The following is a 21,712-nucleotide window of genomic DNA, read 5'->3' as shown; positions in this document are numbered from 1 at the left end:
ATGAAAGCATTTTTTTTTTCTAATAGTCTCCTTGTAAACAAAGAGAAAAGAGTAGCTGGTTTGGCAACTGCTTCTATAAGGTCAAACAGTGGCATGAGCGCCCCCATATGGCTGATGATTGAATGTCAGGTGTTTATATGTTGAATGATGTGTATAAGGCACTCCCTGGCTCAATCACTACTTCCTAGTTACTATAAGAAAAGAAAAAATATATATATGAAGTAGTCCACTACTGTACATCTCCCTATGTAAATAAAATGATTCATCGGCGAAAGAAAAAACATTTGGGTGAGTTGGTTTGCCTTTAATAATGTCTTTGCTGTCACACAGTTAAAACATGACAGATCATGTAATGTATTTTTGTGATAATGCATGATATTATAATGAGCATATTTTCTCAAACTATGGATGTATGGATATTTTCTCAGACTAATAAAACATATGTATATCAAACATGTTGCACAGCTCTTTCTCTCTCTCATCCATCTACCATGTTTATTTCAGCGCAAGGCATGATGGTTTAGTGGTAGGTTGGTGACCATCAGTTGTACACTATTATTGTACACTACACTATGAGTACACTACATAGGGTATAAACCTTCTCACTAAACATTCAAACAGCACTGTGGCAAGCTCACTATAGTGAGCCTATAGTGAGTCTAGTGGGTAGTAGCCTGGGATCCACCTATACTTTCTATGTATGGCATAGGCAGCTCCCGGCAAAGCAAAGCAAAGCAAAGTTACTATGTTTACCCAGGGTAACTGGACTAAGCTCAAGAACTTGTTTACAGCCAGGCCCTGCTCATAGAATATTTCATGAGTGTGTGTGTGTGTACGTGTGTGCGTCAATTTAACATAGGTGCAGACGATCAGAAATCAGCAGAGAGTGAGCGACGTTTGCGCTACTCTATGCCGAATTGAAGTGGACACGGCCCCAGACCTTTTTTTTTTCTCCCTGGAAATAAAAAGTGGGTAGTGACTAGTGAGAGATTTCTGACACAACCCGTCTTCTTATATATGTGGCACTAATGTTACGGAATAATGTATTATACCATTACAGTGTACTGCACCTGGCAACTGAAGTGATTCTGATTTCAATTATGTGACTAATAAAGTGTCACAGAGTTCCATAAACAGAATGAACACACATTACCATTCCATAAAAGTCAAAATAAATAAATCGAGACATTGACATCCAGAGGTGATAAACAAACAGTCTTCTTGAAAATGAATTAAGTCTATAAAACATTTAAAAAAAAATAACATGTATTTTATACACAGCATACCCTAAAAAGGAAATATGCACACCAGTTGTTTTCCTTTTGAAAAAGCCATTAGCTTTCAGAAAGAAAGAAGAAACAACAACAACACAAAAGCTAATGGGTCATAACAGAGCGCTCGTTATGCACGAGCTCTCGCTGCATAAAATGTGTGCATGTCATGTGTGTCAGTGTCTGTCTGTGAGGGACAGCTCTTCCCTATACAGACCGTATTCTCTTGGCTCTCGGGGCCCTTTTGTGTCATGGTGGTCTGCGGATGACCGGTGGCTTCAGCTGACTGCTTCCAACAATTACCAGTGCGTGGGAAAGCCTAGCTGCAGAGGGCCAGGCCCTGTCAATCAAGCAGTGAACGGACGACTGGCCCGGCCCGAGTCCCACGGTGGCTTACTGGCCTGCATGGTCTTCAGTCGGAGATGCTGGAAGGGAAGGAAAAGGACTTCACGGTCCTGACTCCTGGCCTCCTGACTCCTGGCCTTCAGGGTTTGTGTTTTGAGCAAGGCCGGGTCATTGCCATGCTGGCTCGTGGTGGACATGTTTGACCAAATCAAAAAAAAATTGCCACATACATATTAATGAGCGGACAATAATATTACAGAAACACAAAGAGTTGGCATGTAGGACCGTCCATAACAAGTCTGTAACTCTGAGAGATTACAAAATGGACTAATTTCGTTCCATTTGAACCAAATTAGACACATATTTGTTTATAGAAGTGGTTTATAGAAGTGGTCACACAACAAGTTTATGTGGAGTGGTTTTTGTTAAACTTATGCCAGTGAAATTACATTAAATAAAAAATTACTTTTTTGTGGAAAAACTTACGTCAGTATGACTTTAACTGTGTAAATAATGAGAATCATTCTTTAGGGGGGGGTCCTGATGGAATTTCAGGACCAGTCAACTAAGCTATGTGGCTTAGAATTGCACAACCTAATAGGAGTCTGAGGAGGTAATTCGATCAATAATGAGGCTGCAGAGCCGAGGGGTCTTAGTATGCAGACTTTTTATATGGACAAACAAATGAGAGTGAATCTCCTAAAGTCATTTGAGTTTTTGATTGAATTTGCGTTTTGGGCGAAGTGCCAGACAACTAGCTTGCTGCGGCCTTCCTAGCTCCTGTTTTATCACATTAGAGAGCAACAGACACGATGGGACTGTGAACTGGACAGTAACAATAAACACTGGCCCGTCCGTCACGCAAAAACAGCATGTGAGCCTCTGGACTTCTCAGAAGAGGGGGCTTGTGCCAGGAATGCAAACTAACACAATCGCACTAATGAGAAAACTGTTAATTTGCCTTGCTTAATTGGTGGTTCATTGGAGCCACGTCTTTTTCCCTCCAGCGTATGACTGCAAACTTTAGGCTGAGTAATTAAGAGCTTGTAGCCAAGCATTTAGCGTTGATTGTGGCAGGCAGTGAAGAGACAAGAAGCACAACTCCTGAGCTATACTTAATTGTGTGCGTCTGAAATAGACGATCTACGAGCTCACAATATGTTGCACTGCGAAGACACTTTGTTAGTATGTTGAAAAGAAGGCTCTAACTACAATTTGATCAAGTTATCAGAACTTGCCATCTTTGACTACAAAGTGTGACAGTAGTAGGTCTTTGAGGTGAACACTGCCACGACCCTTGACCTCCATCTGATGAACACGCTGAGCCTAGGCATGGCCTCTGTTTGAGTTCTCTCCAAGAAGCCTAATCCTTTGTAAATGTAGTAATAGGAACCACAAGAATCTCATCCTCCCTGAGCAAAGATTAGATCTGAAAGGAGTTGAGAGCCCAATGCGCTTCTGGAGAGTGAACGCAATGAAAATAGCCAATTCAAAGACTCCCCCTCCCACCAAACATGTTCTCTCTCCATCATGTCTGCAAAGGAATTTAATGAATCTTACATATTCATTAATCAAGACACATTGGCCAGCTTAATGTATGGAATTTTAATGCAACATTCCGGGCAAGTCCCACTGTTATTGGAAGGAGTTTTGATTATGTGCCAAGAGTCAGAGGAAGTTACTCTTTTCATATACTGTACTAAAGTGGGCCAACGCTGCTTTGTTCTATTTTACACTAAGACTATCAGTGCTGCTTAACACTTTATTGTGCTGCAGACAGTACCTTTTGTGTGCGAATGAACTGAACTGAACTAAATCATCCTTAATTCTTCCACATCCAATGTGATAACAGTAACATGGTTAAAACCTTACCACACTGAATGACATCAGAAAACATTAGAAACCTCAACTGCCTTTCATAAGAAGCCCACAAATCGGCTTCAAGTCATTCTATTTTCTGCTGGTAAGCGGTAAATAAACAAATAGTGAATCACTCTCACTGCAGGCTCCCTTTCCCTTTTCTGGTCTTCGGGGCTTCTGGTCTATATCACTCTCAGTTCCCAAGACACTCTCTACCTTCCCTTATCTCTCTCCCAGACCCCACTCTCTCCATCCTCCCCGTCTGCGCTGGGCCAAGTTGCGCTCAATGAGCAACTAACGCCCGCCTCCCCACCTCGCTGCCCTTTGCCACTGCTATCGCGCTGTATAAGAACCAGACCCCCTCAGCCTGCACTTAGCTCAGAGGCTAACACTAACCAGCCACAGATGTTTACATTGGGAGAGAAGGGGCAGCAGATGCGGTCTCACTCAATAAAACTTGCATCTCTCCACACACACACACACACACACACACACACACACACACACACACACACACACACACACACACACACACACACACACACACACACACACACACACACACACACACACACACACACACACACACACACACACACACCCCCCCCCCCCCCCCCCCCCCCACCCCTTAGCAGTCTGAAAAGAGCCCAGGGGGGAGTGCTCTTTAGATCTATGGGTATGACAAACCATTTTTCTAAGACTTTATTCATCTCAGTCCCAGGTTACATCTAAATGAGTCACAGGGATTTCTTCCCGGACAGGCAATTCTGATATCTCATGCTCAACGTCCCACACGCTGGGCTGCTGAGCATGACTGTCATGGCAGGATGGGGTGGTGCGTATTATTATTAGCAGGGAAATCGTTTTGACGGAAGCGTTGTGTGCAAAGCTCCCTTTATTCAAGTTGAATGTTAGCACACCTGAGTGCTCTTTATTTGATGATAAAGAGGGACACAACCCAGGAGGAGTCGAATTCCTCCAGCAAGAACAGACAGGAATATCTCCAGGTAACAGTCGGCAAACGCAAACAGCGCCCATGCAGCCAGGCACATCGCTGAGAAATGGTCCATAGACACAAATAACAGTTGGACATGACTTGGTGTTAGGGGCCGGCTACGACAGTGATTCTCCACCTGTTTAACTTAAGGCACACCAGATATGCATTAAGCCATGGGCCCACATTTGATGTGATTTCTCTGGGACCCCAATTTAAAATGTTAAATCTACACTGTGAAAGGAATGAAAATACACCCGCACACAATGTATCTGCTCGGTACATGAGCTCTTTTAATAATGGAATGTTTCGGTCCCTCCGGACCTTCCTCAGGTATGCGAAAGCTTTTTCCTACAAAAATCTACACTGTAGCCCAGGCGGTGGCGTAACCGTCTGGGCACCCGACTGGTAATCCAGTCGCAGTGTGCCGCGGGTTCGACTCCCGAGCCCGACACGGCCTTTACTGCATGTCATCCCCCCATCTCTCTCCCGTTTCCTGTCAGCCTACTGTCTGTCCCTTCAAAAACCAATAAAAGGTGTAAGCCGCAAATAAATATAAAAAAAAAAAAATCTACACTGTAAAATCCTAAAGTTCTTTGAGTCACATATCTGCAAGGGTCCATTTGGTTCCTAAATACCAATAATTTACCTGGAGACCCATCGAGGACAAATAGGGGTCCCTGGACCGCACATTGATAACCACTTGGCTAGGATATGTGCATTCCATAAATTCACGAATAACAGAAAGTCTTTCTTTCCTTTTGAATGATCCCCAGAAAGTGTTCAAATAATGCCTCCTATCTGATTGCAGAGGGTGTTGATGTGTGTGGCCTGATCTAGGCTCACCTATAGAGTGACAAGAACATTAAACAGCCCCCTGAACCTCTGACACTGAACTGTACTGCAATACTTCATAGTGAAAAATGATTTGGCCTCCCTGTCACTGTATTAGCTGGTTAGAAAGTCACCGGTGCATATTGCTAACAGAAGGCAGATTGCAGTACGGTCTAGCACGGTAATGTCCTGGCAGAGACAGCGAGCGGTGTAGTGGATCAGTGTTTCAGCCTGAAGGCCCTTTGGGGAGGTCTGAAAAGTGGCAGGTCACTAAAGTCTAAAGCCTGTTTAAGTGGGAGCATACCAGCACCTCCTGCAGTTCCACAGACTTGGGAACGAGAGAAGGGAGGTGGGGCAGAGACAGACAGACAGAGAGAGATGTCTTGAAAACATTTGCGGTGCCAGACCAGTATCATAAAGCACATTTCTCAACCTTACTCGGTCTCTAGGATTATCCTTAAAGCCTAATTTACTGCATACGACGGTCGTGTCGCCCATTCAAATGAAGTTACTTTTGATGTCACACGTTGCATGAAAATGCTGTTTGTTTTTGCGAGTGACACCATCGTTGAACAAAGTTAGGGCTTCACACTAGAGACATTCTGGTAGACGGAGTCAGCCTCGGGGACATCTTCAGAAGGAAAAAAATAAAATTTCTGTTTCCTTCCCATCCAGTGAGGTTTTATTCGCTCGCTAAAAAAACCATGGTGTTGATGTTGTTTGTTTTATGAAAGAGGAGACCAGAGTAGCGCGCCTTGAATGCTATTGTTTGGAGTGATCCCCTTCTAACATGCTTGTTTGCGGCTAGCTGGTTGGGCATAGTAGAGGGCTCTCTGCATTTTCTCAGGCAGAATAACACAACAGTATCATTATGTGCCCACTGGGAAGGAACCTTTAGTGAACCTCCAGGGCTTTGCTCTCCCACAACCAGTTAAGGGAGGGTGTGTGTGTGTGGGGGGGGGGGGGGGGGGGGTATCAGCCAGTATGCAGGCATGCATATGAAACGAATAAAGAGAGCGAATGCAATATCTGGTCAACTAGGCACACATGGCATTACGGAGGATGTGCGAGATCAGTGGAAATGTTTGCGGCGCTTACACAAAACTTTCAATAAATGAAACATCAACAAAAGGGTAGACCGGTGGCTCTCTTTGCACTTAACAAAAACATCTGAAGTGCATTATTCCTGACAGGGAGTTTGACCGAGGATGGACAGCTTTGCTTGTTTCTATGTGGGGCAGAGATTCCTCCGCCCCACATCACTGTGTTCATTAACTAAAGCCTGTCTGGGAGACAAGTTGGTCTTGAGACACACCAAAAATAACACCAAATAAAGACAGCTATGTATGTATGTCCATTTATCAAAGACAACCAGGTCAGTGGTTCAAATGTGTATCTGTACTTCCCTCTAGTGGCAAAACATTTGATTACAGGTAGACAAGGACATGACAACAGCTAAGTTAAAGGGATAGTTCACTTTCAAACATGTTTAGGGTCAATTTAAAGGGACACTTCACCCTTTTTGCAAAAAAATATATGTTAATGACGTTTAGAAGCTTTAGAACACTTTCCTGGAGATCTTTATGTGTGTAATATGTGGTTTTAGATATTTTAGATTGTAGCAGTGAGCCTGTTGTCTCTGATGTCATGGACACTGGGCTCACTTCCTTCCTGGACTACATGTTGTCTAAGTAAGACAGCTCTCCCCCTATCCACAAGGAGGAGCAGTGCACCAAATAATTATGGGAATTGTAGTCCAGGAAGGTAGTGAGACCAGTGTCCATGACATCAGAAACAACAGGCTCACTGCTACAATCTAAAATAACTAAAACCACATATTACACACATAAATACCCCCAGGAAAGTGATCTAAAGCTTCTAAACGTCATTAACATATATTTTTTTGCAAAAAGGGTGAAGTGTCCCTTTAACGTCTACTCAGGCTTTTGTGAACACCCCAGACAGTTTTTAAGTTGCTTGACTCCTATTTAGACATTTGGTATTAGATATTTGATATTCACCAGCACCTCTTCAGACGGGTACAGGCTTTAGTTTAGACATACTATTGGTCTGACTGTCATTAGACCGACAACCTACCTCAAAACCTAACCTAGCCTCAAAAACGAACCTAGCCCTAACCTCAAGCACGGGAGCAGCGCATGTTCGACCACGTTGTTTCCGCATGTCGATCCGTTGGTGCTGTGCATCCTGTTAGGTTCTTAGTTTGCTTTATTGCTTATGATCCTTGATGACTATTTTTATGTCTTTGATATATTACCATGTGTTGTTCTTGCTTACTGTAAATCTCTCTGGATTAAGAACGTCAGCTTAGATATGCCCCATTCTAACTCCACTTTAACCTTGTTGAATTAAACGAAAACACCTATTGTTGGTTCTGGTGGTGATTGCTAGTATGTGAGGGGGGTGTGAATTTTCAATAACTTGTTTCATTTAGGCCTATATTATTATGGGTAATTACGGTATTCATTTATTTGAAATTATTTTTTTTTATATATAAACAAATAAAATAATTGAAAAACCACGGCCCCTACACACATTAGACAATATCAGTCACCAGAAAAGTAAATCAAAGAAAGATTTCTGGGCAGAATTTCCTCTTTTGTGAACAAAGGTGCTCTCTCAAACTCTAGCGGGAACTAATTCAGTCCTCCTTTGACTATGCTTCCACCTCTTGGTTCTCCAACATCACAATGTCACTTAAGCCTTCCCAAAACAAACTAATTCGACTACTTCTCGGCCTGGGGCCCATGACCCATCTCTTTCCATCCCATTTTGCTAGTCTAAACTCTGGGTAGAAGACAGAGTAAAGCGTTATTCATAGTCTGGATTTTTGGCGGTGAGGTGACCACCGAACTACAACATGACGTCACTGAGCCGCGGTGATGAGCGGTGATGAGCCCTTTTTACTCACCACCGCTCAACGTTATTACAGCTCCGGTGGTCACCTCACCACCGAAAATCTAGACTATAGGTGCTGCCAGACTTACTAAAGAGCCGCGCACGTTCTCGGCTGTGCGCAGCTTCTTTTTCCGGGTTTTTAGATAGCTGGTGGATGGAAATTAAGCTCCACTTCCGCGGACGACTTGCCAGGAATCAGCCAGATTCCCGGAATCGCTTTCCTCCGCGTCAGTCGTCCGTGGAGCCAATAGTTTGGCATTCAAAATGTACCCTCATACCTGACTAAAGTGGAAACAACAATCTGGTACCACCCACTTTAAAAACAAATATGGGAAATTCTCCTTCTACAACACAGCCACCCAGGCACGGAATGGCCTGACCCCCTCCCACAAAAGTTTTTTTTAATTTTAGTCATTAAATAAAATGAATCCAACCAGATCGGCGCAGGCAAAACCGGAAATGCCGTAGTAGAAGAAATGACTCTGTCCGGTACATTGCTGTATTAAAATGCCACAAAGTGCATTTTAGAGAGAAGCTGGGGACCTGAGACACTTCCCAGCTTCGAGAATAGACTTTTACCAAGGTCTAGCAGGCTTTGTGTCGGTGAGTAGTTAAGTAATTTTGTTAATTTTCAGGGAATTGTAAACCCTCGCACACAGTGGGAAAAGCTGCTAGTGAGCAGTGGATGAGTGTCAGTGAGAGAGACTCGCTCTAAGCGCTGGACCAGGGCTAGGTTTGTATGAAATAATTGAGTGTGTGTGTGTGTGTGTGTGTGTGTGTGTGTGTGTGTGTGTGTGTGTGTGTGTGTGTGTGTGTGTGTGTGTGTGTGTGTGTGTTAACAAAACAAGTACTCACCTTAATGGTAAATTTAAGAGGAAGCATTCTGGTGGATACAGCAAGTCAAAACACAGAGGATGATCTGCAACACAGAGATACCACTGAATCACACAGGATTGTACTGCAACGTTTGTAGGTCACTATTTGTGGTAAAATATGCGACAATTGACTGGGAAACATTTAAGTATCACGTCGTGAATCCAGTCATGTACAACTTTTAGACCAGTCAAAGAAAGCACATGACTAAATTCATGTGAGTTTGTTAAAAAGTAAACCAATTACCAGTTACTTCACTCTTGTCACGGTTACAAGCAGCAACACAATATTGTAATTGCTATTGTCAAAAAATACACAAAGGATGAAATGGAGATCAAAGGTCATCTATGATAGATCATACATCGATATAAAGCTCAATGACACATACCCGCCAGCACTTTTGAATCATGAGGATGGAAATTACGTCATACTCTCCTTACTTCTTCTTCCATAGTCTAACGTGTGTACACTTTAATAAATAGAGCAAGTACAATAATTGACAATAACCTTAACATTCAGTGCAGTAAGAGCGTTGTATAATGTATATCTTGTGTATGTCCCTTTAGTATACGTTATGTCGATTGTTGATTGTTTTTTGTTTATTTCCAGCTGCGAATAGAATAGAAATCTCGCGAGAATGGTCGTAGGACCCCATGCACCTAAGGACCCCTACCGACGCTATGTGCGTTACTATGGAAACGCAAGGAAACCCTGACAAAGCCTGTAGTAAATCTTGAAATGTTACTTTGTTTCGATTCGAATCTATTTACCTTACCGTAAAAATGTATATGTTGTCAACGATTTAACTTTACACGGACGTTTTCCAGCAGTAGAAGGGTTATCTGTAACGATACATTTGTTTCTGAAGATCAGGCAATTTCATAGTTGTCTCTATCCAGGTTTAATCACAGAAGATGAGCTGGTCATCATCTGCATTCTTCTCCAATCGGCCCTCCGAAACTGTGGTCAATATAACTTGGAGAACTGTCGAACGCTTAATATGCCAACAACAGCACGCATTGTAACCGAGCATAAATAAGTTGATTTTGAAACGCTAGTAGTATTAATTGAGCGATGACGACGACGACTCGACTCGCCAAGAAAACGCCGCCGCTGTGCACGGATCAGCCCACCGACGATCCTGCCGTCTGTCAGAAGCTCCGCGTGCTGAGGCTGCTTCTGACGTCCTGTTACGGCCCCACGGGCAGGCTGAAGCAGCTGCACAACAACATAGGGGGGCACGTCACGACCACCTCGACCTCCTCGGTTCTCCTCCAAGTCGTGTCGTCCTCGCAGCCCCTGGTGAAGCTCGTGGCAGCCTCCGTCCTCAACCACGTGTCCCGTTTCAGTGACTGCGGTTTGTTTACGGCCGTGCTTTGTTTAGCTCTCGTCGACCAGACCAAACAGTCCGGGCTCAGACGAAACGTCGCCATCGACGTGAACAGGCATCTGTTGGACGCGTGCACCTCTTACCTCCGCCAGGGTGATTGTGGTTGTAAGGTCGAGCTTGACTTCTCCAGTAGTCGACAGCTGATCACTTTGGCTCACAGTGTTCTCTCCAGCAAGCCAGCCTGTGTGCTGACAGAGCCTGAAACACTACACATGAGTAGACTGGCAGTTCAAGCTTTTTTACTGACTGTACCCTGTGACTGTCCTGGCACTGTCATTCTTGGTGAGATAGTAACCATGTCCATTGAGGGACATTCTGTGATGGACTCTGCAGTGTTTCCAGGGTTAGTGGTGGATATGCCTGATGTTCTTTACCACAGCAATGTGGAGAATCTGCACTCCGGTCCACTGAAAATTGTATTATTTACTGTCTCACTCTCCGGGGACCTTTATGATTTCGGTGAGTGGACTTTGGAGATGCATGAAGGGGCAGACTCGGAGTCACAGATCCTGGATCACCTGCTGGAGCTGGGCAAACGGATGGCAGAGAACGAGGTGAAGATCTTTGCATGCCAGAAGGTCATCCACCCAGTCCTGCAGCATTACCTGAGGCATCGTGGTATTGTGGTGATGGAGAGACTGGGAATTGCTCTCATACAGCCACTTTGCCAAATGACAGGTTGGCCTTGCTATGATGATTAGGCATCTGTACTGTTTTTAACGATGCAATCTCAAACTTATTTTAATGAATAGTAACCAATACAATATAACTAGCACAGCTCCAGTGGTTCCAATGAGAAATTTGGACCCTGGTATCTGATAGGATAGGACATGGTCTACTCTACTGGTTGACAAGTAGCCAGCCTGAAGCTCATATGCCCAATATTTCCCCTGGCACAGACGTTTGTGCCTAACATGTATTGCACTGTCCCATAACTATGTGTCTTATTTTCATCATGTACCAGGTGCTCAACCTATAGCCACCTTACATGGCGCAATTCCACCGGAGGCCTATGGGCGAGTGAAGGGTCTCGGTGTTAGGCACTTTGGATCTAAGCCAATGCTGCATCTTCATCCACTGGACGAGCCAGCGGTCTGCACTTTGATCCTCTGCCATAGGAATGAGACCATGTTGAGCGAGCTGAAGGTAAGTAAGCTGAAACAGTCACGGTGGCCAAGCGGGCTAAGACGCATAACACAACACAACATTATATTTTAGGTGAAACCTAGCTCTGGTCCATAGCGTTAAGGACTTCTCTGCTATGGACCAGAGCTAGGTGAAACCTAGCATCCGTATTCTGGGGTGAATATTTAGCAGATTAGCTCACAATGCTTGTTTTTGGGTGAGATTGGGTGTAGAGACTATAGAGAAAGGGGCTGAGGATTAGACCCCTGAGGACTCGGGGGTCTAACAGATTTACAAAATTAACCACTTTCAACCTGGCGTCCCTATTTTGGGCATAAATCTTCAAAGATTAAAAATAATTATAATTATCTCTCAAATATAGCAAAGATAGCTGATCTTTATTGTGGTGTTCTAATCCCTGCTTTGATTTAATTGAACTTCACCTGGTTAAATAAATGATATATACATGTAGAACTGCCCGCTGTGGGTATTGGACCCGTGACTTGTTGGTGATGGCCCGGGTGGTGGTCTCTTTAACCTTGAAACCATCTATACTTAGGCTCTGTACCTGGCCTGCTCTTGTTTCCTTCTACAGAAAATCTATTTGCCAGAAATAGCAGATCTACAAGCTCACGACATGTTGCGTTGCGACGCACTGTGACCTGTGACCAGCTATTTCTGGCAAAAGTTCCACCAGAATAGACTACCCTGCCCTGATGTTTCAAAAGTCCTGTTCCGTGTTTGAATGATTCAGGTGGCATGCCAGAAAACGGAACATGTGTTGAGGCTCAGTCTGAGGGAGCCATCTGCTCTCCTTGGTGGAGGATGCACTGAGACCCACCTAGCCACTTACATCAGAAACAAGGTCTGATTCTCTTCTAAACCAAATAGTTGTGCAGAAACTATGCTTTTTCTTTTCTTTTGGGGCTTCATTGATAGGACAGTAGGAGTGACAGGAAATGGGGAGTGACACTAGCCTCACGTAGCGATATTAATATCACTGCGTGGATATTAGTCTTGTCCCTCTCAGCATTATATTTCTTTCCACAATGTCTCAACCCATATTTGCATACTGGGCCCTGGTTGGATATAGCCTGGTTCCAGACAAATCTGGCTGGTCGTAGCAATTTCGGCCGCGAAGTCCGCCCACAATCAAACCTGCGATGTGCTGTCAGGCTACGTTGTAGCCCAGAAACTATGCTTATTGATTTCTTGAATGCTCATTGAATTACATTTAAAATGTTGAAAATGGCCGAAGTTCACAACGTGTTGCAATGTGACACGTTCATTGTTAATTTCAGCATGTCTTTAGGTAGTTTAGAAGAGTTGCTAGATCCAGAGGTTTACACATTCACTTTCTAACATGTCCTCCTGATGATGTGACCTCCCAGGGCCTGACGGAAGTGACGCAGGAAGCGGCATTGGTAGGGTGCTCACAGGTCGATTACCTGCTTGGGCTGGAGGCATTCTGCAGCTCTCTGGAGTCGGTTGCCCGGGCGCTGGAGCACAACGGTGGAGATCCTGTTATTGATCTGACCAATGGCCACCGCTGGACTGTCGCTGCAGACGTTGTCCAATCGGGCCGCTGTGGCTGTGGACTAGTGGAGAAACTCGGTGAGAGGTGGACCTACCTGAGGACTAAACACACAGCATTTTCCCCTAAAGCTGTGTCTACAGATGATGCCACCCAGCCAAATGTGCTGGACTCTTTCACAGCCAAAATCAATGCATTACAGGTTGCTGTAGAAACTGCCAATCTCGTGCTAGATATTAGGTATATTATTCAAGATGTGAACTAGCCTATTCTATGCAATTTAATCCTGTGTACTTTGTAGATTGGAAAAAAGTGAAAGCTCTGCAATTCTTTTTGCAATTCAGTTTAACATTCAATGTAACAATTCTTATGTAAAGGGTTTATACCTGACAATAGAACCAATGATGTCAGTCAATAGTTTAGTTATCTTTTGGTATTGTTATCAATAACCATTTTGTTAGCTCATTGACCAATATTGGACATTACGTTTATTACCTTGTCTTACAATATTAGCTGGGATTGATTTGCCCATGAACTGATTAAGGAGGCATTATGAGGAAAACACAGAATTGGTCTTATAGCTGGTAAAGGATGGATTAACACCAGGCCACAAAACTATAAAAGTGTGTGCCTCTTGAGTGCAGATCTCCACCAGGCCTGGTTGCCTACCCAGGGCTGTGCCCTTTATGCGGTCCATCCGTTGGCACACAAGGAAACAGCCAGGGAAATGGTTTGTTCACATTTAATTAAAGACTACCGTATATCAAAGCTTGATATTCTAATCCCATATTAAATTCCTTCACTTGAAGACACCTGAATGTCTCTGACATTCTGGTGTCTTCAAGACCCACTTATTTTGGTGTATCAGACTCATCAACCTCATTCTTCATTTGACTGTTTTCATTGGTATTGAGCAGGGTTGTTACTACAGTTGGCTGTAAGGCTGCTCCCATAGAATCTCCCATAGAACCACTACAGTAATGTAGGCTACTCCCATAGAACCACTACAGTAATGTAGGCTTCTCCCATAGAACCACTACAGTAATGTAGGCTTCTCCCATATAATCTCCCATAGAACCACTACAGTAATGTAGGCTTCTCCCATATAATCTCCCATAGAACCACTACAGTAATGTAGGCTTCTCCCATATAATCTCTCATAGAACCACTACAGTAATGTAGGCTACTCCCATAGAATCTCCCATAGAACCACTACAGTAATGTAGGCTACTCCCATAGAATCTCTCATAGAACCACTACAGTAATGTAGGCTACTCCCATAGAATCTCCCATAGAACCACTACAGTAATGTAGGCTACTCCCTTAGAATCTCTCATAGTTCTAAATGCTTACAGTTTTCAGAAATAGAGATTTAAGGAATTTAAAATGATTGAGTCGTATTGTGACAAAATACTGAAAAGCAAGCCTAACTTATACATCATCGCACACACATCACACGTTGCTCGACGACAAGAGCAGATTTTTAACCAACGAGGCAGGCTATATGGTGTATCAGACATTCATATAATGCCCATTAAAAGACAAAGAGAAAATGTGATTGATGAGCGTACTGCCAGCATAGCATGTATTGAACTTCAGCAGATTAATTTGTATAAGATAGACTTGGCATGAGGCTTGGCATGTTTTAACAGATGCAGAGAGACATTTTAACCCATTCTGGATGGGAACCCCTTTTTGGTGTTTTAAGCATTATGTTATGCTTTAGCTATTGAAAAATAGCAGATCTACAAGCTCATTTTCTTTTTCAAATGTGAGAAAATCTTTGAATATATATTCTTACAGTGAACATTTTTAACTCATATTTGCTTCTGGGGGGGTCCCTGGAACTACATATTTTCAGATGGGGGTTGGCGGCCAAATGCAGATAATTCTAGGGGTTCTTGACATGAAAAAGGTTGAGAACCATCGATATAGAAACAGGTTTTTCAGAAAACTGTCAGGATTTAGAAGAAATTTGTAGAATCGGGCTCAGTCCAAAATTGATTAAAGCTCTTCTCATGGCTGAATTAAAAAGCTAATGAAAAGGCCATTAGGATCAAATCTAAGGTCTGCTTCGGAGGAGATAAATACAATGAAGCAATTACTTTGCATAGCCTTGCCAATGGCAGTGATTGAGAAAGGTCAGTATAAGGCATTAGTCACCTTCTAATCCATTTTCTTTGAAAGATGGAGAGTGCAACGACCTCTCCCTTTGTCCTATGAAGTATTTTAATTAAACAAAGAGGAGATAAGAGGCAGGGTTATTTTATATTCTTTATTAAATAGTGCTGCTTAGTATTATCAAATAAAAAATGAAACGGAGAACAAAATCATGTGAGGAATATATCAGAGGAAAAGAGATGGAAATGGTTGGTACCATAATATGAGTAAGGGTGAGTGTGTGTGTGTGTGTGTGTGCTCGCACTGTGAGGGAGCAAGTGTGCGGTAAATGAGTGGACCAAGGTTGAGTCAATAGATGGTAAAAGTTAAGCAAATCCAGTATCTTTAGACACTATTGGAATAAATCATGAATTGCATGCCAGCTTTTGATCAACCTCCTCTCTTTATTCGGTTTTATCACATTGTGATACGTTTTGAACTTGTAGATACATTTGTATACAGCTTACATGGTTAAAACAATGTTCTCTCCCCCGTTACTCTTTACAAATCAAACCCTGTGTTCCTAGACATGATATGCAATGAAATCCTACTATGCTATCTGTCTATGAATCCCCTACATCCATGCTCTAGATGGCAGTAGAATTCTCACAATCCCCTCTGTTGCTTAGAAAATGGGTTTCTCAGTGGAACCATGACGCAGAGACCCAGAATGAATGTAGAAAATAATGGTCCACAAGCAGGGTTGATTTCGTTGACTAATAAATACTATGACAATGTTTTCGTCGACTACCTTTTGAAATAAAAATAAATAAAAGAAAACTAAGCTATGATGACTAAAACTAAGACTAGATTGGCAATTTCGTCAAATAAAATCTAGACTAAAATGTTAGGAAGGGACTAGAGGACAAGAGAAGTCATTTCACACTTGATTGCATGCTGAAAATAGCAAATCTACAAGCTCAGTGAGCTTGTACAGTATATCGGCTATTTTCAGCAAGTGTAAAATCATTACACTTGCTGAATCATTACAGTCATTATGACGGCATCAAGGCCAGCCAAAATACATTTTAGTCGACTAAATCAACTGGAGATTTAGTCGACTTAAAATCTTATATTTAGTCGACTAAAACTAGACTAACACTAAAACATCCCAGGTGACTAAAATGTGACTAAAACTAAATGAAAACTATTCAAGAGACTATGACTAAAACTAAAATCAAAATTTGATGTAAAAATCAACACCGTCCACGATGTTGGTTTGAGAAACTGCCAAGAACATCAATAGGCTTTGCAGATTTACAGCATTATGATTTGAAAAGTAGGCCAAGGCTGATACCATGGGTACAACATGTTGCATTGACGATGATCATGGCAAAGAAAATGCTGAACGTACGTTTGATACAACCGCAGCCGTCACTGCTATAGTAATAAACAGACCTCTGAGAGTGTAAGAGTTAATGGTTACTTTTTAAAATGTGAAAATAACGCCCAGGATCTCACCGTAGTAAATTAATATAATATTGGTAATATGGTATGGTAAATGGTTGAACATGGTTATATTGAACCATTTGACAATTTGCAACAGCTTCGTGTTCGACTAAATTATTTCCTCCCCCTCCCGTACGGTAATAAAGAAGCTGTCTTTATGGCCAGGCGGTACACTGAGCCATCACCATGGTTTATCTGTATGTTCAGTATGTAGTCTAGGTACTGTATGTCAGTATGTCTGACACACACACACACAAAGCTGTGCATAGGAGAGGCCAGCGCCCATCAAAGATCACACTTGTGTGAAGTGAGGGGAGCCCAGGCTTTTGGTGGCATGTTGATGTTCTCATGAAAATGAAATACATTTATCACAAGATCTATTTACTGTAAATCAGTGAGATGACGTATTGCGTTGTCATTTACTGCATCATTTACGGCGTTGTCCATAGACTTGGCTGGCACGAATTACATCATAATTTACCCTAAACAAACATTAGACTTGGCTGGGGACGGGGAATTACAATTGGCCTCTAAACAACGTCCATACACTTGGCTGGCCTATGACGTCATTTTGAAAAAGCCATGCATTGGAGTGGCTAGTGCCCCTAAAAAACTATCTTATTATCTTATTGGGAAATACGGTCATTATGTTTTCCATTCCCTTACCCAGGAGGGACGACCCTGTCACCTGTCAGCTGTTTATATCCCATAACCCAGGGGGACTGTGCTGGAATTGCTTAATTGGTTGTCTAAAAATAAGTGATTTAATAGAGGATTATTTTAGGCTAAATGTATGCTACAGTATTTCAAAGAGGGAGATCCTGTTCAGCTAAAATATTATTTAAATTGTGTCTGTATTAAGTGCTATAAACTTTGTCATACAACAAATCTGTTGCGTCGTGAGCTTTAAAAAAATAAATCACACTGTGTGAAGTGAGGGGCGCTCTTATCATCATACATCATCATGTCATACATCACATTCTGTGCTCAGCCAATCAAATCATCACAAATGTCATTCCGGCCAATCACTTTTGGCGTCTTCACCTTTCTGCCCTCACTTTTCGCTATGGGGTGATCATCGTGTTTGTGGTCACACTAGCGCCCATCAAAAATAATAAATAAATTGAATTTTTAGAGGCATACCGGGACAATACAAAGAGACCGGCACACTGGATGACACTATGAGGGGGAGGGGGGGGGCATAACTTAGAGGGGCCGCCTGTTAAGCAGAAGGTCACCGGTTGACCTTCCAAACCCAGTCTATAATCCAAGCGTCTCTGAGCAACACCTTGAAACTAAAACTAACACTCAACTGGTAAAATAAAACACTTCAAAGGCTAATTAAAGCCAACTTGAACTGAAATTCAAAACTATAATAACCTTTATCTGAACCCCTCAAGTGTGGGCTTTGTTTGGGTAGCGTCCTATGGGTGTGCATGGCTGCGTGCGTGTGCTGATGTACCAATGGACACCCACAGTTTTTGTTTATTGCTGTGGTATTGCAGATGTGCTATTTAGGTTAGAAAATAGTTCATGCTTATTGTGACTGGCATTCTCATTTGATGTTTATTGTCTCCACCATGCTGAAGGCATGGGGAGAGATTATGTTTTGCCCTCCGTCCGTGTGTCCGTCCGTCCGTTAACAGCTAATCTCCGGCACTGTTAAAGCCTGTTATAGCGCCACCATGAGGCAGATTTTCACATTTTTACCTATAACTGCACCGATCTGTGTGAAACGTTATATGCACACCTGCCTTTTATAGCAGCACAATAGCCTGACCAGGCCTGGTGGAAACCTGGCCGGGAAACACTTTTTCTAGTTTCAGCCATGTATTTGCATTCTTTGCGTAGGTGGTTATAGTGAGTTGATGATTGCAAGTGACTATAGATGGAGGACATGGAAGGAGGACACCAGGGAATGATGTGGGGAAATGATGCGCATGATGCCTGCTGAATGGTGGACCATGGGGACAGATACTGTCTGACCGTGTGCTAAGGAGGTGTAGGAGAAAGCTGTATGCTCGGGTAGATAAAAGCAGGCAGAGAGAGAGAGAGAGAGAGATGCAGAGCAAGAAAAAAACAAGTTCATTGTCAGAATAGTCATGTTGCAGAGGTTGAGAGTTTCCACTTCTTTGACTACTTACCCACAGCATGACATTCGTCTTCTCCATAATTATGTTGCATCTCCCGCACACAGCTATTGAGAACCACAGAATAATTACTCTCAGAGGGTTCAGAGATGGAAAACAAAGCCATGATTTATTCAGACTCTTGTTACATGATTTCAGCATTGCCGTTATGATTCCTCTTTTGCGCGCGTATAGGCATAGCCCAGAAATGTCGAGGCCTCTCTCGGTACTGTATCAAACATCGTTTTCTCTCCCTTGTCTTCCAGCGTTTCATCTGCGGAGCAGGGCCCTCACACACAGAAACAATGGTGACCCAGTTCTGCGTATGTCTCTGTCTCACAGCCAGTTCTCTTCCGTCCTAAACATAGTCCCTCAGCTGAGCTGCGGCACTAAGAAGACAGGAGAGAAAAAGGGGGTGGGATGACAAGGAGAGATAAAAAGGAGAGGGAGAGTGGAGGAGAGTGAGAGAGGAGCAGTAACCTACTCAAAGGAGAAGAGAAGGGGGGGACACATAGGCAATAGACACACAGATAAACAGGAAGAGACAGGACGAATGATAGATACTAGAGAGGAAGGATAGAGAAATGGGATAAGGAAAGTGATCGAGGAAAATATTAGAACAGGTGATTGAGTGGGACAGAGTGGGAGAGAAAGCCACACAGATGGAGAGAGAGAGAGTAGGTTGAACCATACTCCACCTTCACAGATCCATTCCCCATGGAGAGCACATCTGAAGGCAGGATTGATTCCGTGACAGGTTATGGAGGGAGGGAAGTGGAGGTCTGATGAACTGCACTTCCTCATCTGGGACAAAGTCTCCAGAGATGCAGGGAATCAGGTCGTTCTGTTCAGCTTCAGGTGTGACTATACATTCACTTGCAGAGCTGTAGCACCCCCCTACCCCCCTTCCCCCCAGCGCTGCTTATGTAATGCATTACCTTTAAACTCCATTCAACATACAGGAGGAGCACACTCCATAGAGCATGCATGTACTGTACTGTACTGTATACTGTACTACTCACAGGTTGTTGTTTTGTTCTGTGTTGTGCAAAACAAACCCTAATACAATACATACAAAAACAAATCACACCTGTGTGAACTGAGTGGTGCACCCCCCGCCCCCCCCCTCCTCTCTCTCTCTCTCTCTCTCTCTCTCATTAGCAGGCAACAGTGCAGCACTATCCCTCTCTCTGTTTCTGGCACAACAGCGCCCCTACTGGTACTAATAGTCATACTGGTGCTCACAGTCACATAGGTGCATGGGTGGGTCGGTGGGTTAACGTCACATAGGCGCATAGGCACGGACATTGCTGTTTTTGAGTGGTTGCACCACTCAAAAATAAAGTGTGTGTTATTGAAACAAACACAAGAATATAGAGTTCAAGACCTCAGCTGAACAAATTGAAATGCAATGGATTCCGAGACTTTTGTCTTTTCGTCCCGGAAGCATTACGTGTGAAAGGTTGTTTGCAGGACAATTTCACACCAATGTATCTTAATAATATGCTCTGATGGACCACATACTGTACCCTAAGGTAACTACAGGGTAGTTGGTCCTTTTTTAATTTCACTATAATCTAATGGCTTTAATTAACTCAGAAATGCCAGGGAGTAGTTGAACATACAGTAATGTTCATTCATCTAGCTCCATGTGTTTTTTTGATTAAAGCTACAACCCAGGACTATTTAAAATGAATTGATTGATTGAATACTTTATTATCAAGATTTAACAGTGCAGGTAAGTGCAGTGCAAAGGTTATGCTAAATGTGGGTTTGAGTCCCGATCATGACGGCTTTTGCTGCATGTCACTCCCCATCTCTCTCTCCTTGTCCTAACTATCACCATCAATAAGGCATAAGGCATAAAAACATTTTGGGATAATGCTCAGTAGTAGGTATATTTAAAGAGAAAGGAGGGAGGGCATTGGATTCGACTATCAAGACACAAAATAAGTTACACTACTGTATGTCCACTTGTATTTTGAGAACAGGACTTCTTTTAGGTTAGCTTTGAGTTTGGGTAGGGAGTCGAGAAGCTTTATATATTTTGATAGGTCATTCCACATTTTGGCGGCAACAAAGTAGAATGCATTTTACCCATGTTTGAGCCGAATTTGGGGGGAACGAGGTCAGATGATCTCCCTCTGGTGTTATACCCATGGGCGTGACTAACTCTAGAGAAGTAGTTTGGCAGGTACTGTATCTGGCCACCGATCCTCTGAGTGTCATGAAGACCATCCATTGAGAGATGTTGCACTCCATCTTCTACCCTCAAATCTGGCCACCTCAGAATGGTCTACTCTAAACCACCTACATGTAAACGTAACCTCATCAAAACTATGCCCAAAGCTAACCTTATTCATAAACGTAAATCTCAGTAAAACTATGCCTAAACCTAACCTTATTCATAAACGTAACCTCAGTAAAACTATGCCAAAACCTAACCTTATTCCTAAACTTAACCTTGGTAAAAAAAACAAATACAAGAAGCGCTCCACGGAAAAAATGGGGACGAGTATGTTTTAGGACGAGCGTTCCAGTTAACCGCCCAGACTAGCAAAGTGAACTGAGAGAATAGGAGTCCTGGCCTAGTAGCGGTCTTATTAGTTTGTTTTAAGGTTTGAGTTTAGTTTTTAGTGACATGACTTTAGTGAACCATGAGGTGCAAGCATAGTCAAAGTGACATTGAATGAGGGCTCCAGCTAGCTAGAAAGAATTATGTTACTTTTCAGCAATCAAATAGAAAAATATAGCTAAAGTAGAAGATCTACAAGATCATAACGGTGTCTCTTTGTGCCATGCTTCGAGCTTGTGGATCTGCTACTTTTG

General features: G+C 42.9%; 2 protein-coding genes across 2 annotated transcripts in view; one reads left to right on the top strand and one right to left on the bottom strand.

The window, feature by feature from the left end:
- The window catches only part of slx4ip (SLX4 interacting protein), a 56,839-nt gene extending 47,382 nt beyond the window's left edge, over positions 1–9,457 (bottom strand). The window contains exons 1-2 of the mRNA XM_083774911.1: positions 9,343–9,457; positions 9,079–9,142 (exon numbers count right to left, since the gene is read on the bottom strand). Of these exons, the coding sequence (XP_083631037.1) occupies positions 9,079–9,105 (27 nt within the window). The 5' untranslated portion in view covers positions 9,106–9,142; positions 9,343–9,457. The remainder of the gene's footprint in view (positions 1–9,078; positions 9,143–9,342) is intronic.
- Positions 9,458–10,170: 713 nt separating this feature from the next.
- On the top strand, positions 10,171–13,431 carry mkks (MKKS centrosomal shuttling protein; the record flags this gene model as incomplete). Its single annotated transcript, XM_083774910.1, has 4 exons — positions 10,171–11,164; positions 11,451–11,632; positions 12,366–12,476; positions 13,003–13,431. The coding sequence occupies 4 exons, from the start codon at positions 10,171–10,173 to the stop codon at positions 13,408–13,410; spliced, it is 1,695 nt and encodes a 564-aa protein (XP_083631036.1). The 3' UTR covers positions 13,411–13,431.
- Positions 13,432–21,712: the final 8,281 nt, after the last annotated feature.

This window comes from Protomyctophum parallelum (assembly GCF_964188405.1).
Source record: "Protomyctophum parallelum genome assembly, chromosome: 10".
NCBI lineage: Eukaryota > Metazoa > Chordata > Actinopteri > Myctophiformes > Myctophidae > Protomyctophum > Protomyctophum parallelum.
The sequence above is the reverse complement of the archived record's forward strand: the minus strand, read 5'-3'. Positions and strand labels throughout refer to the sequence as shown.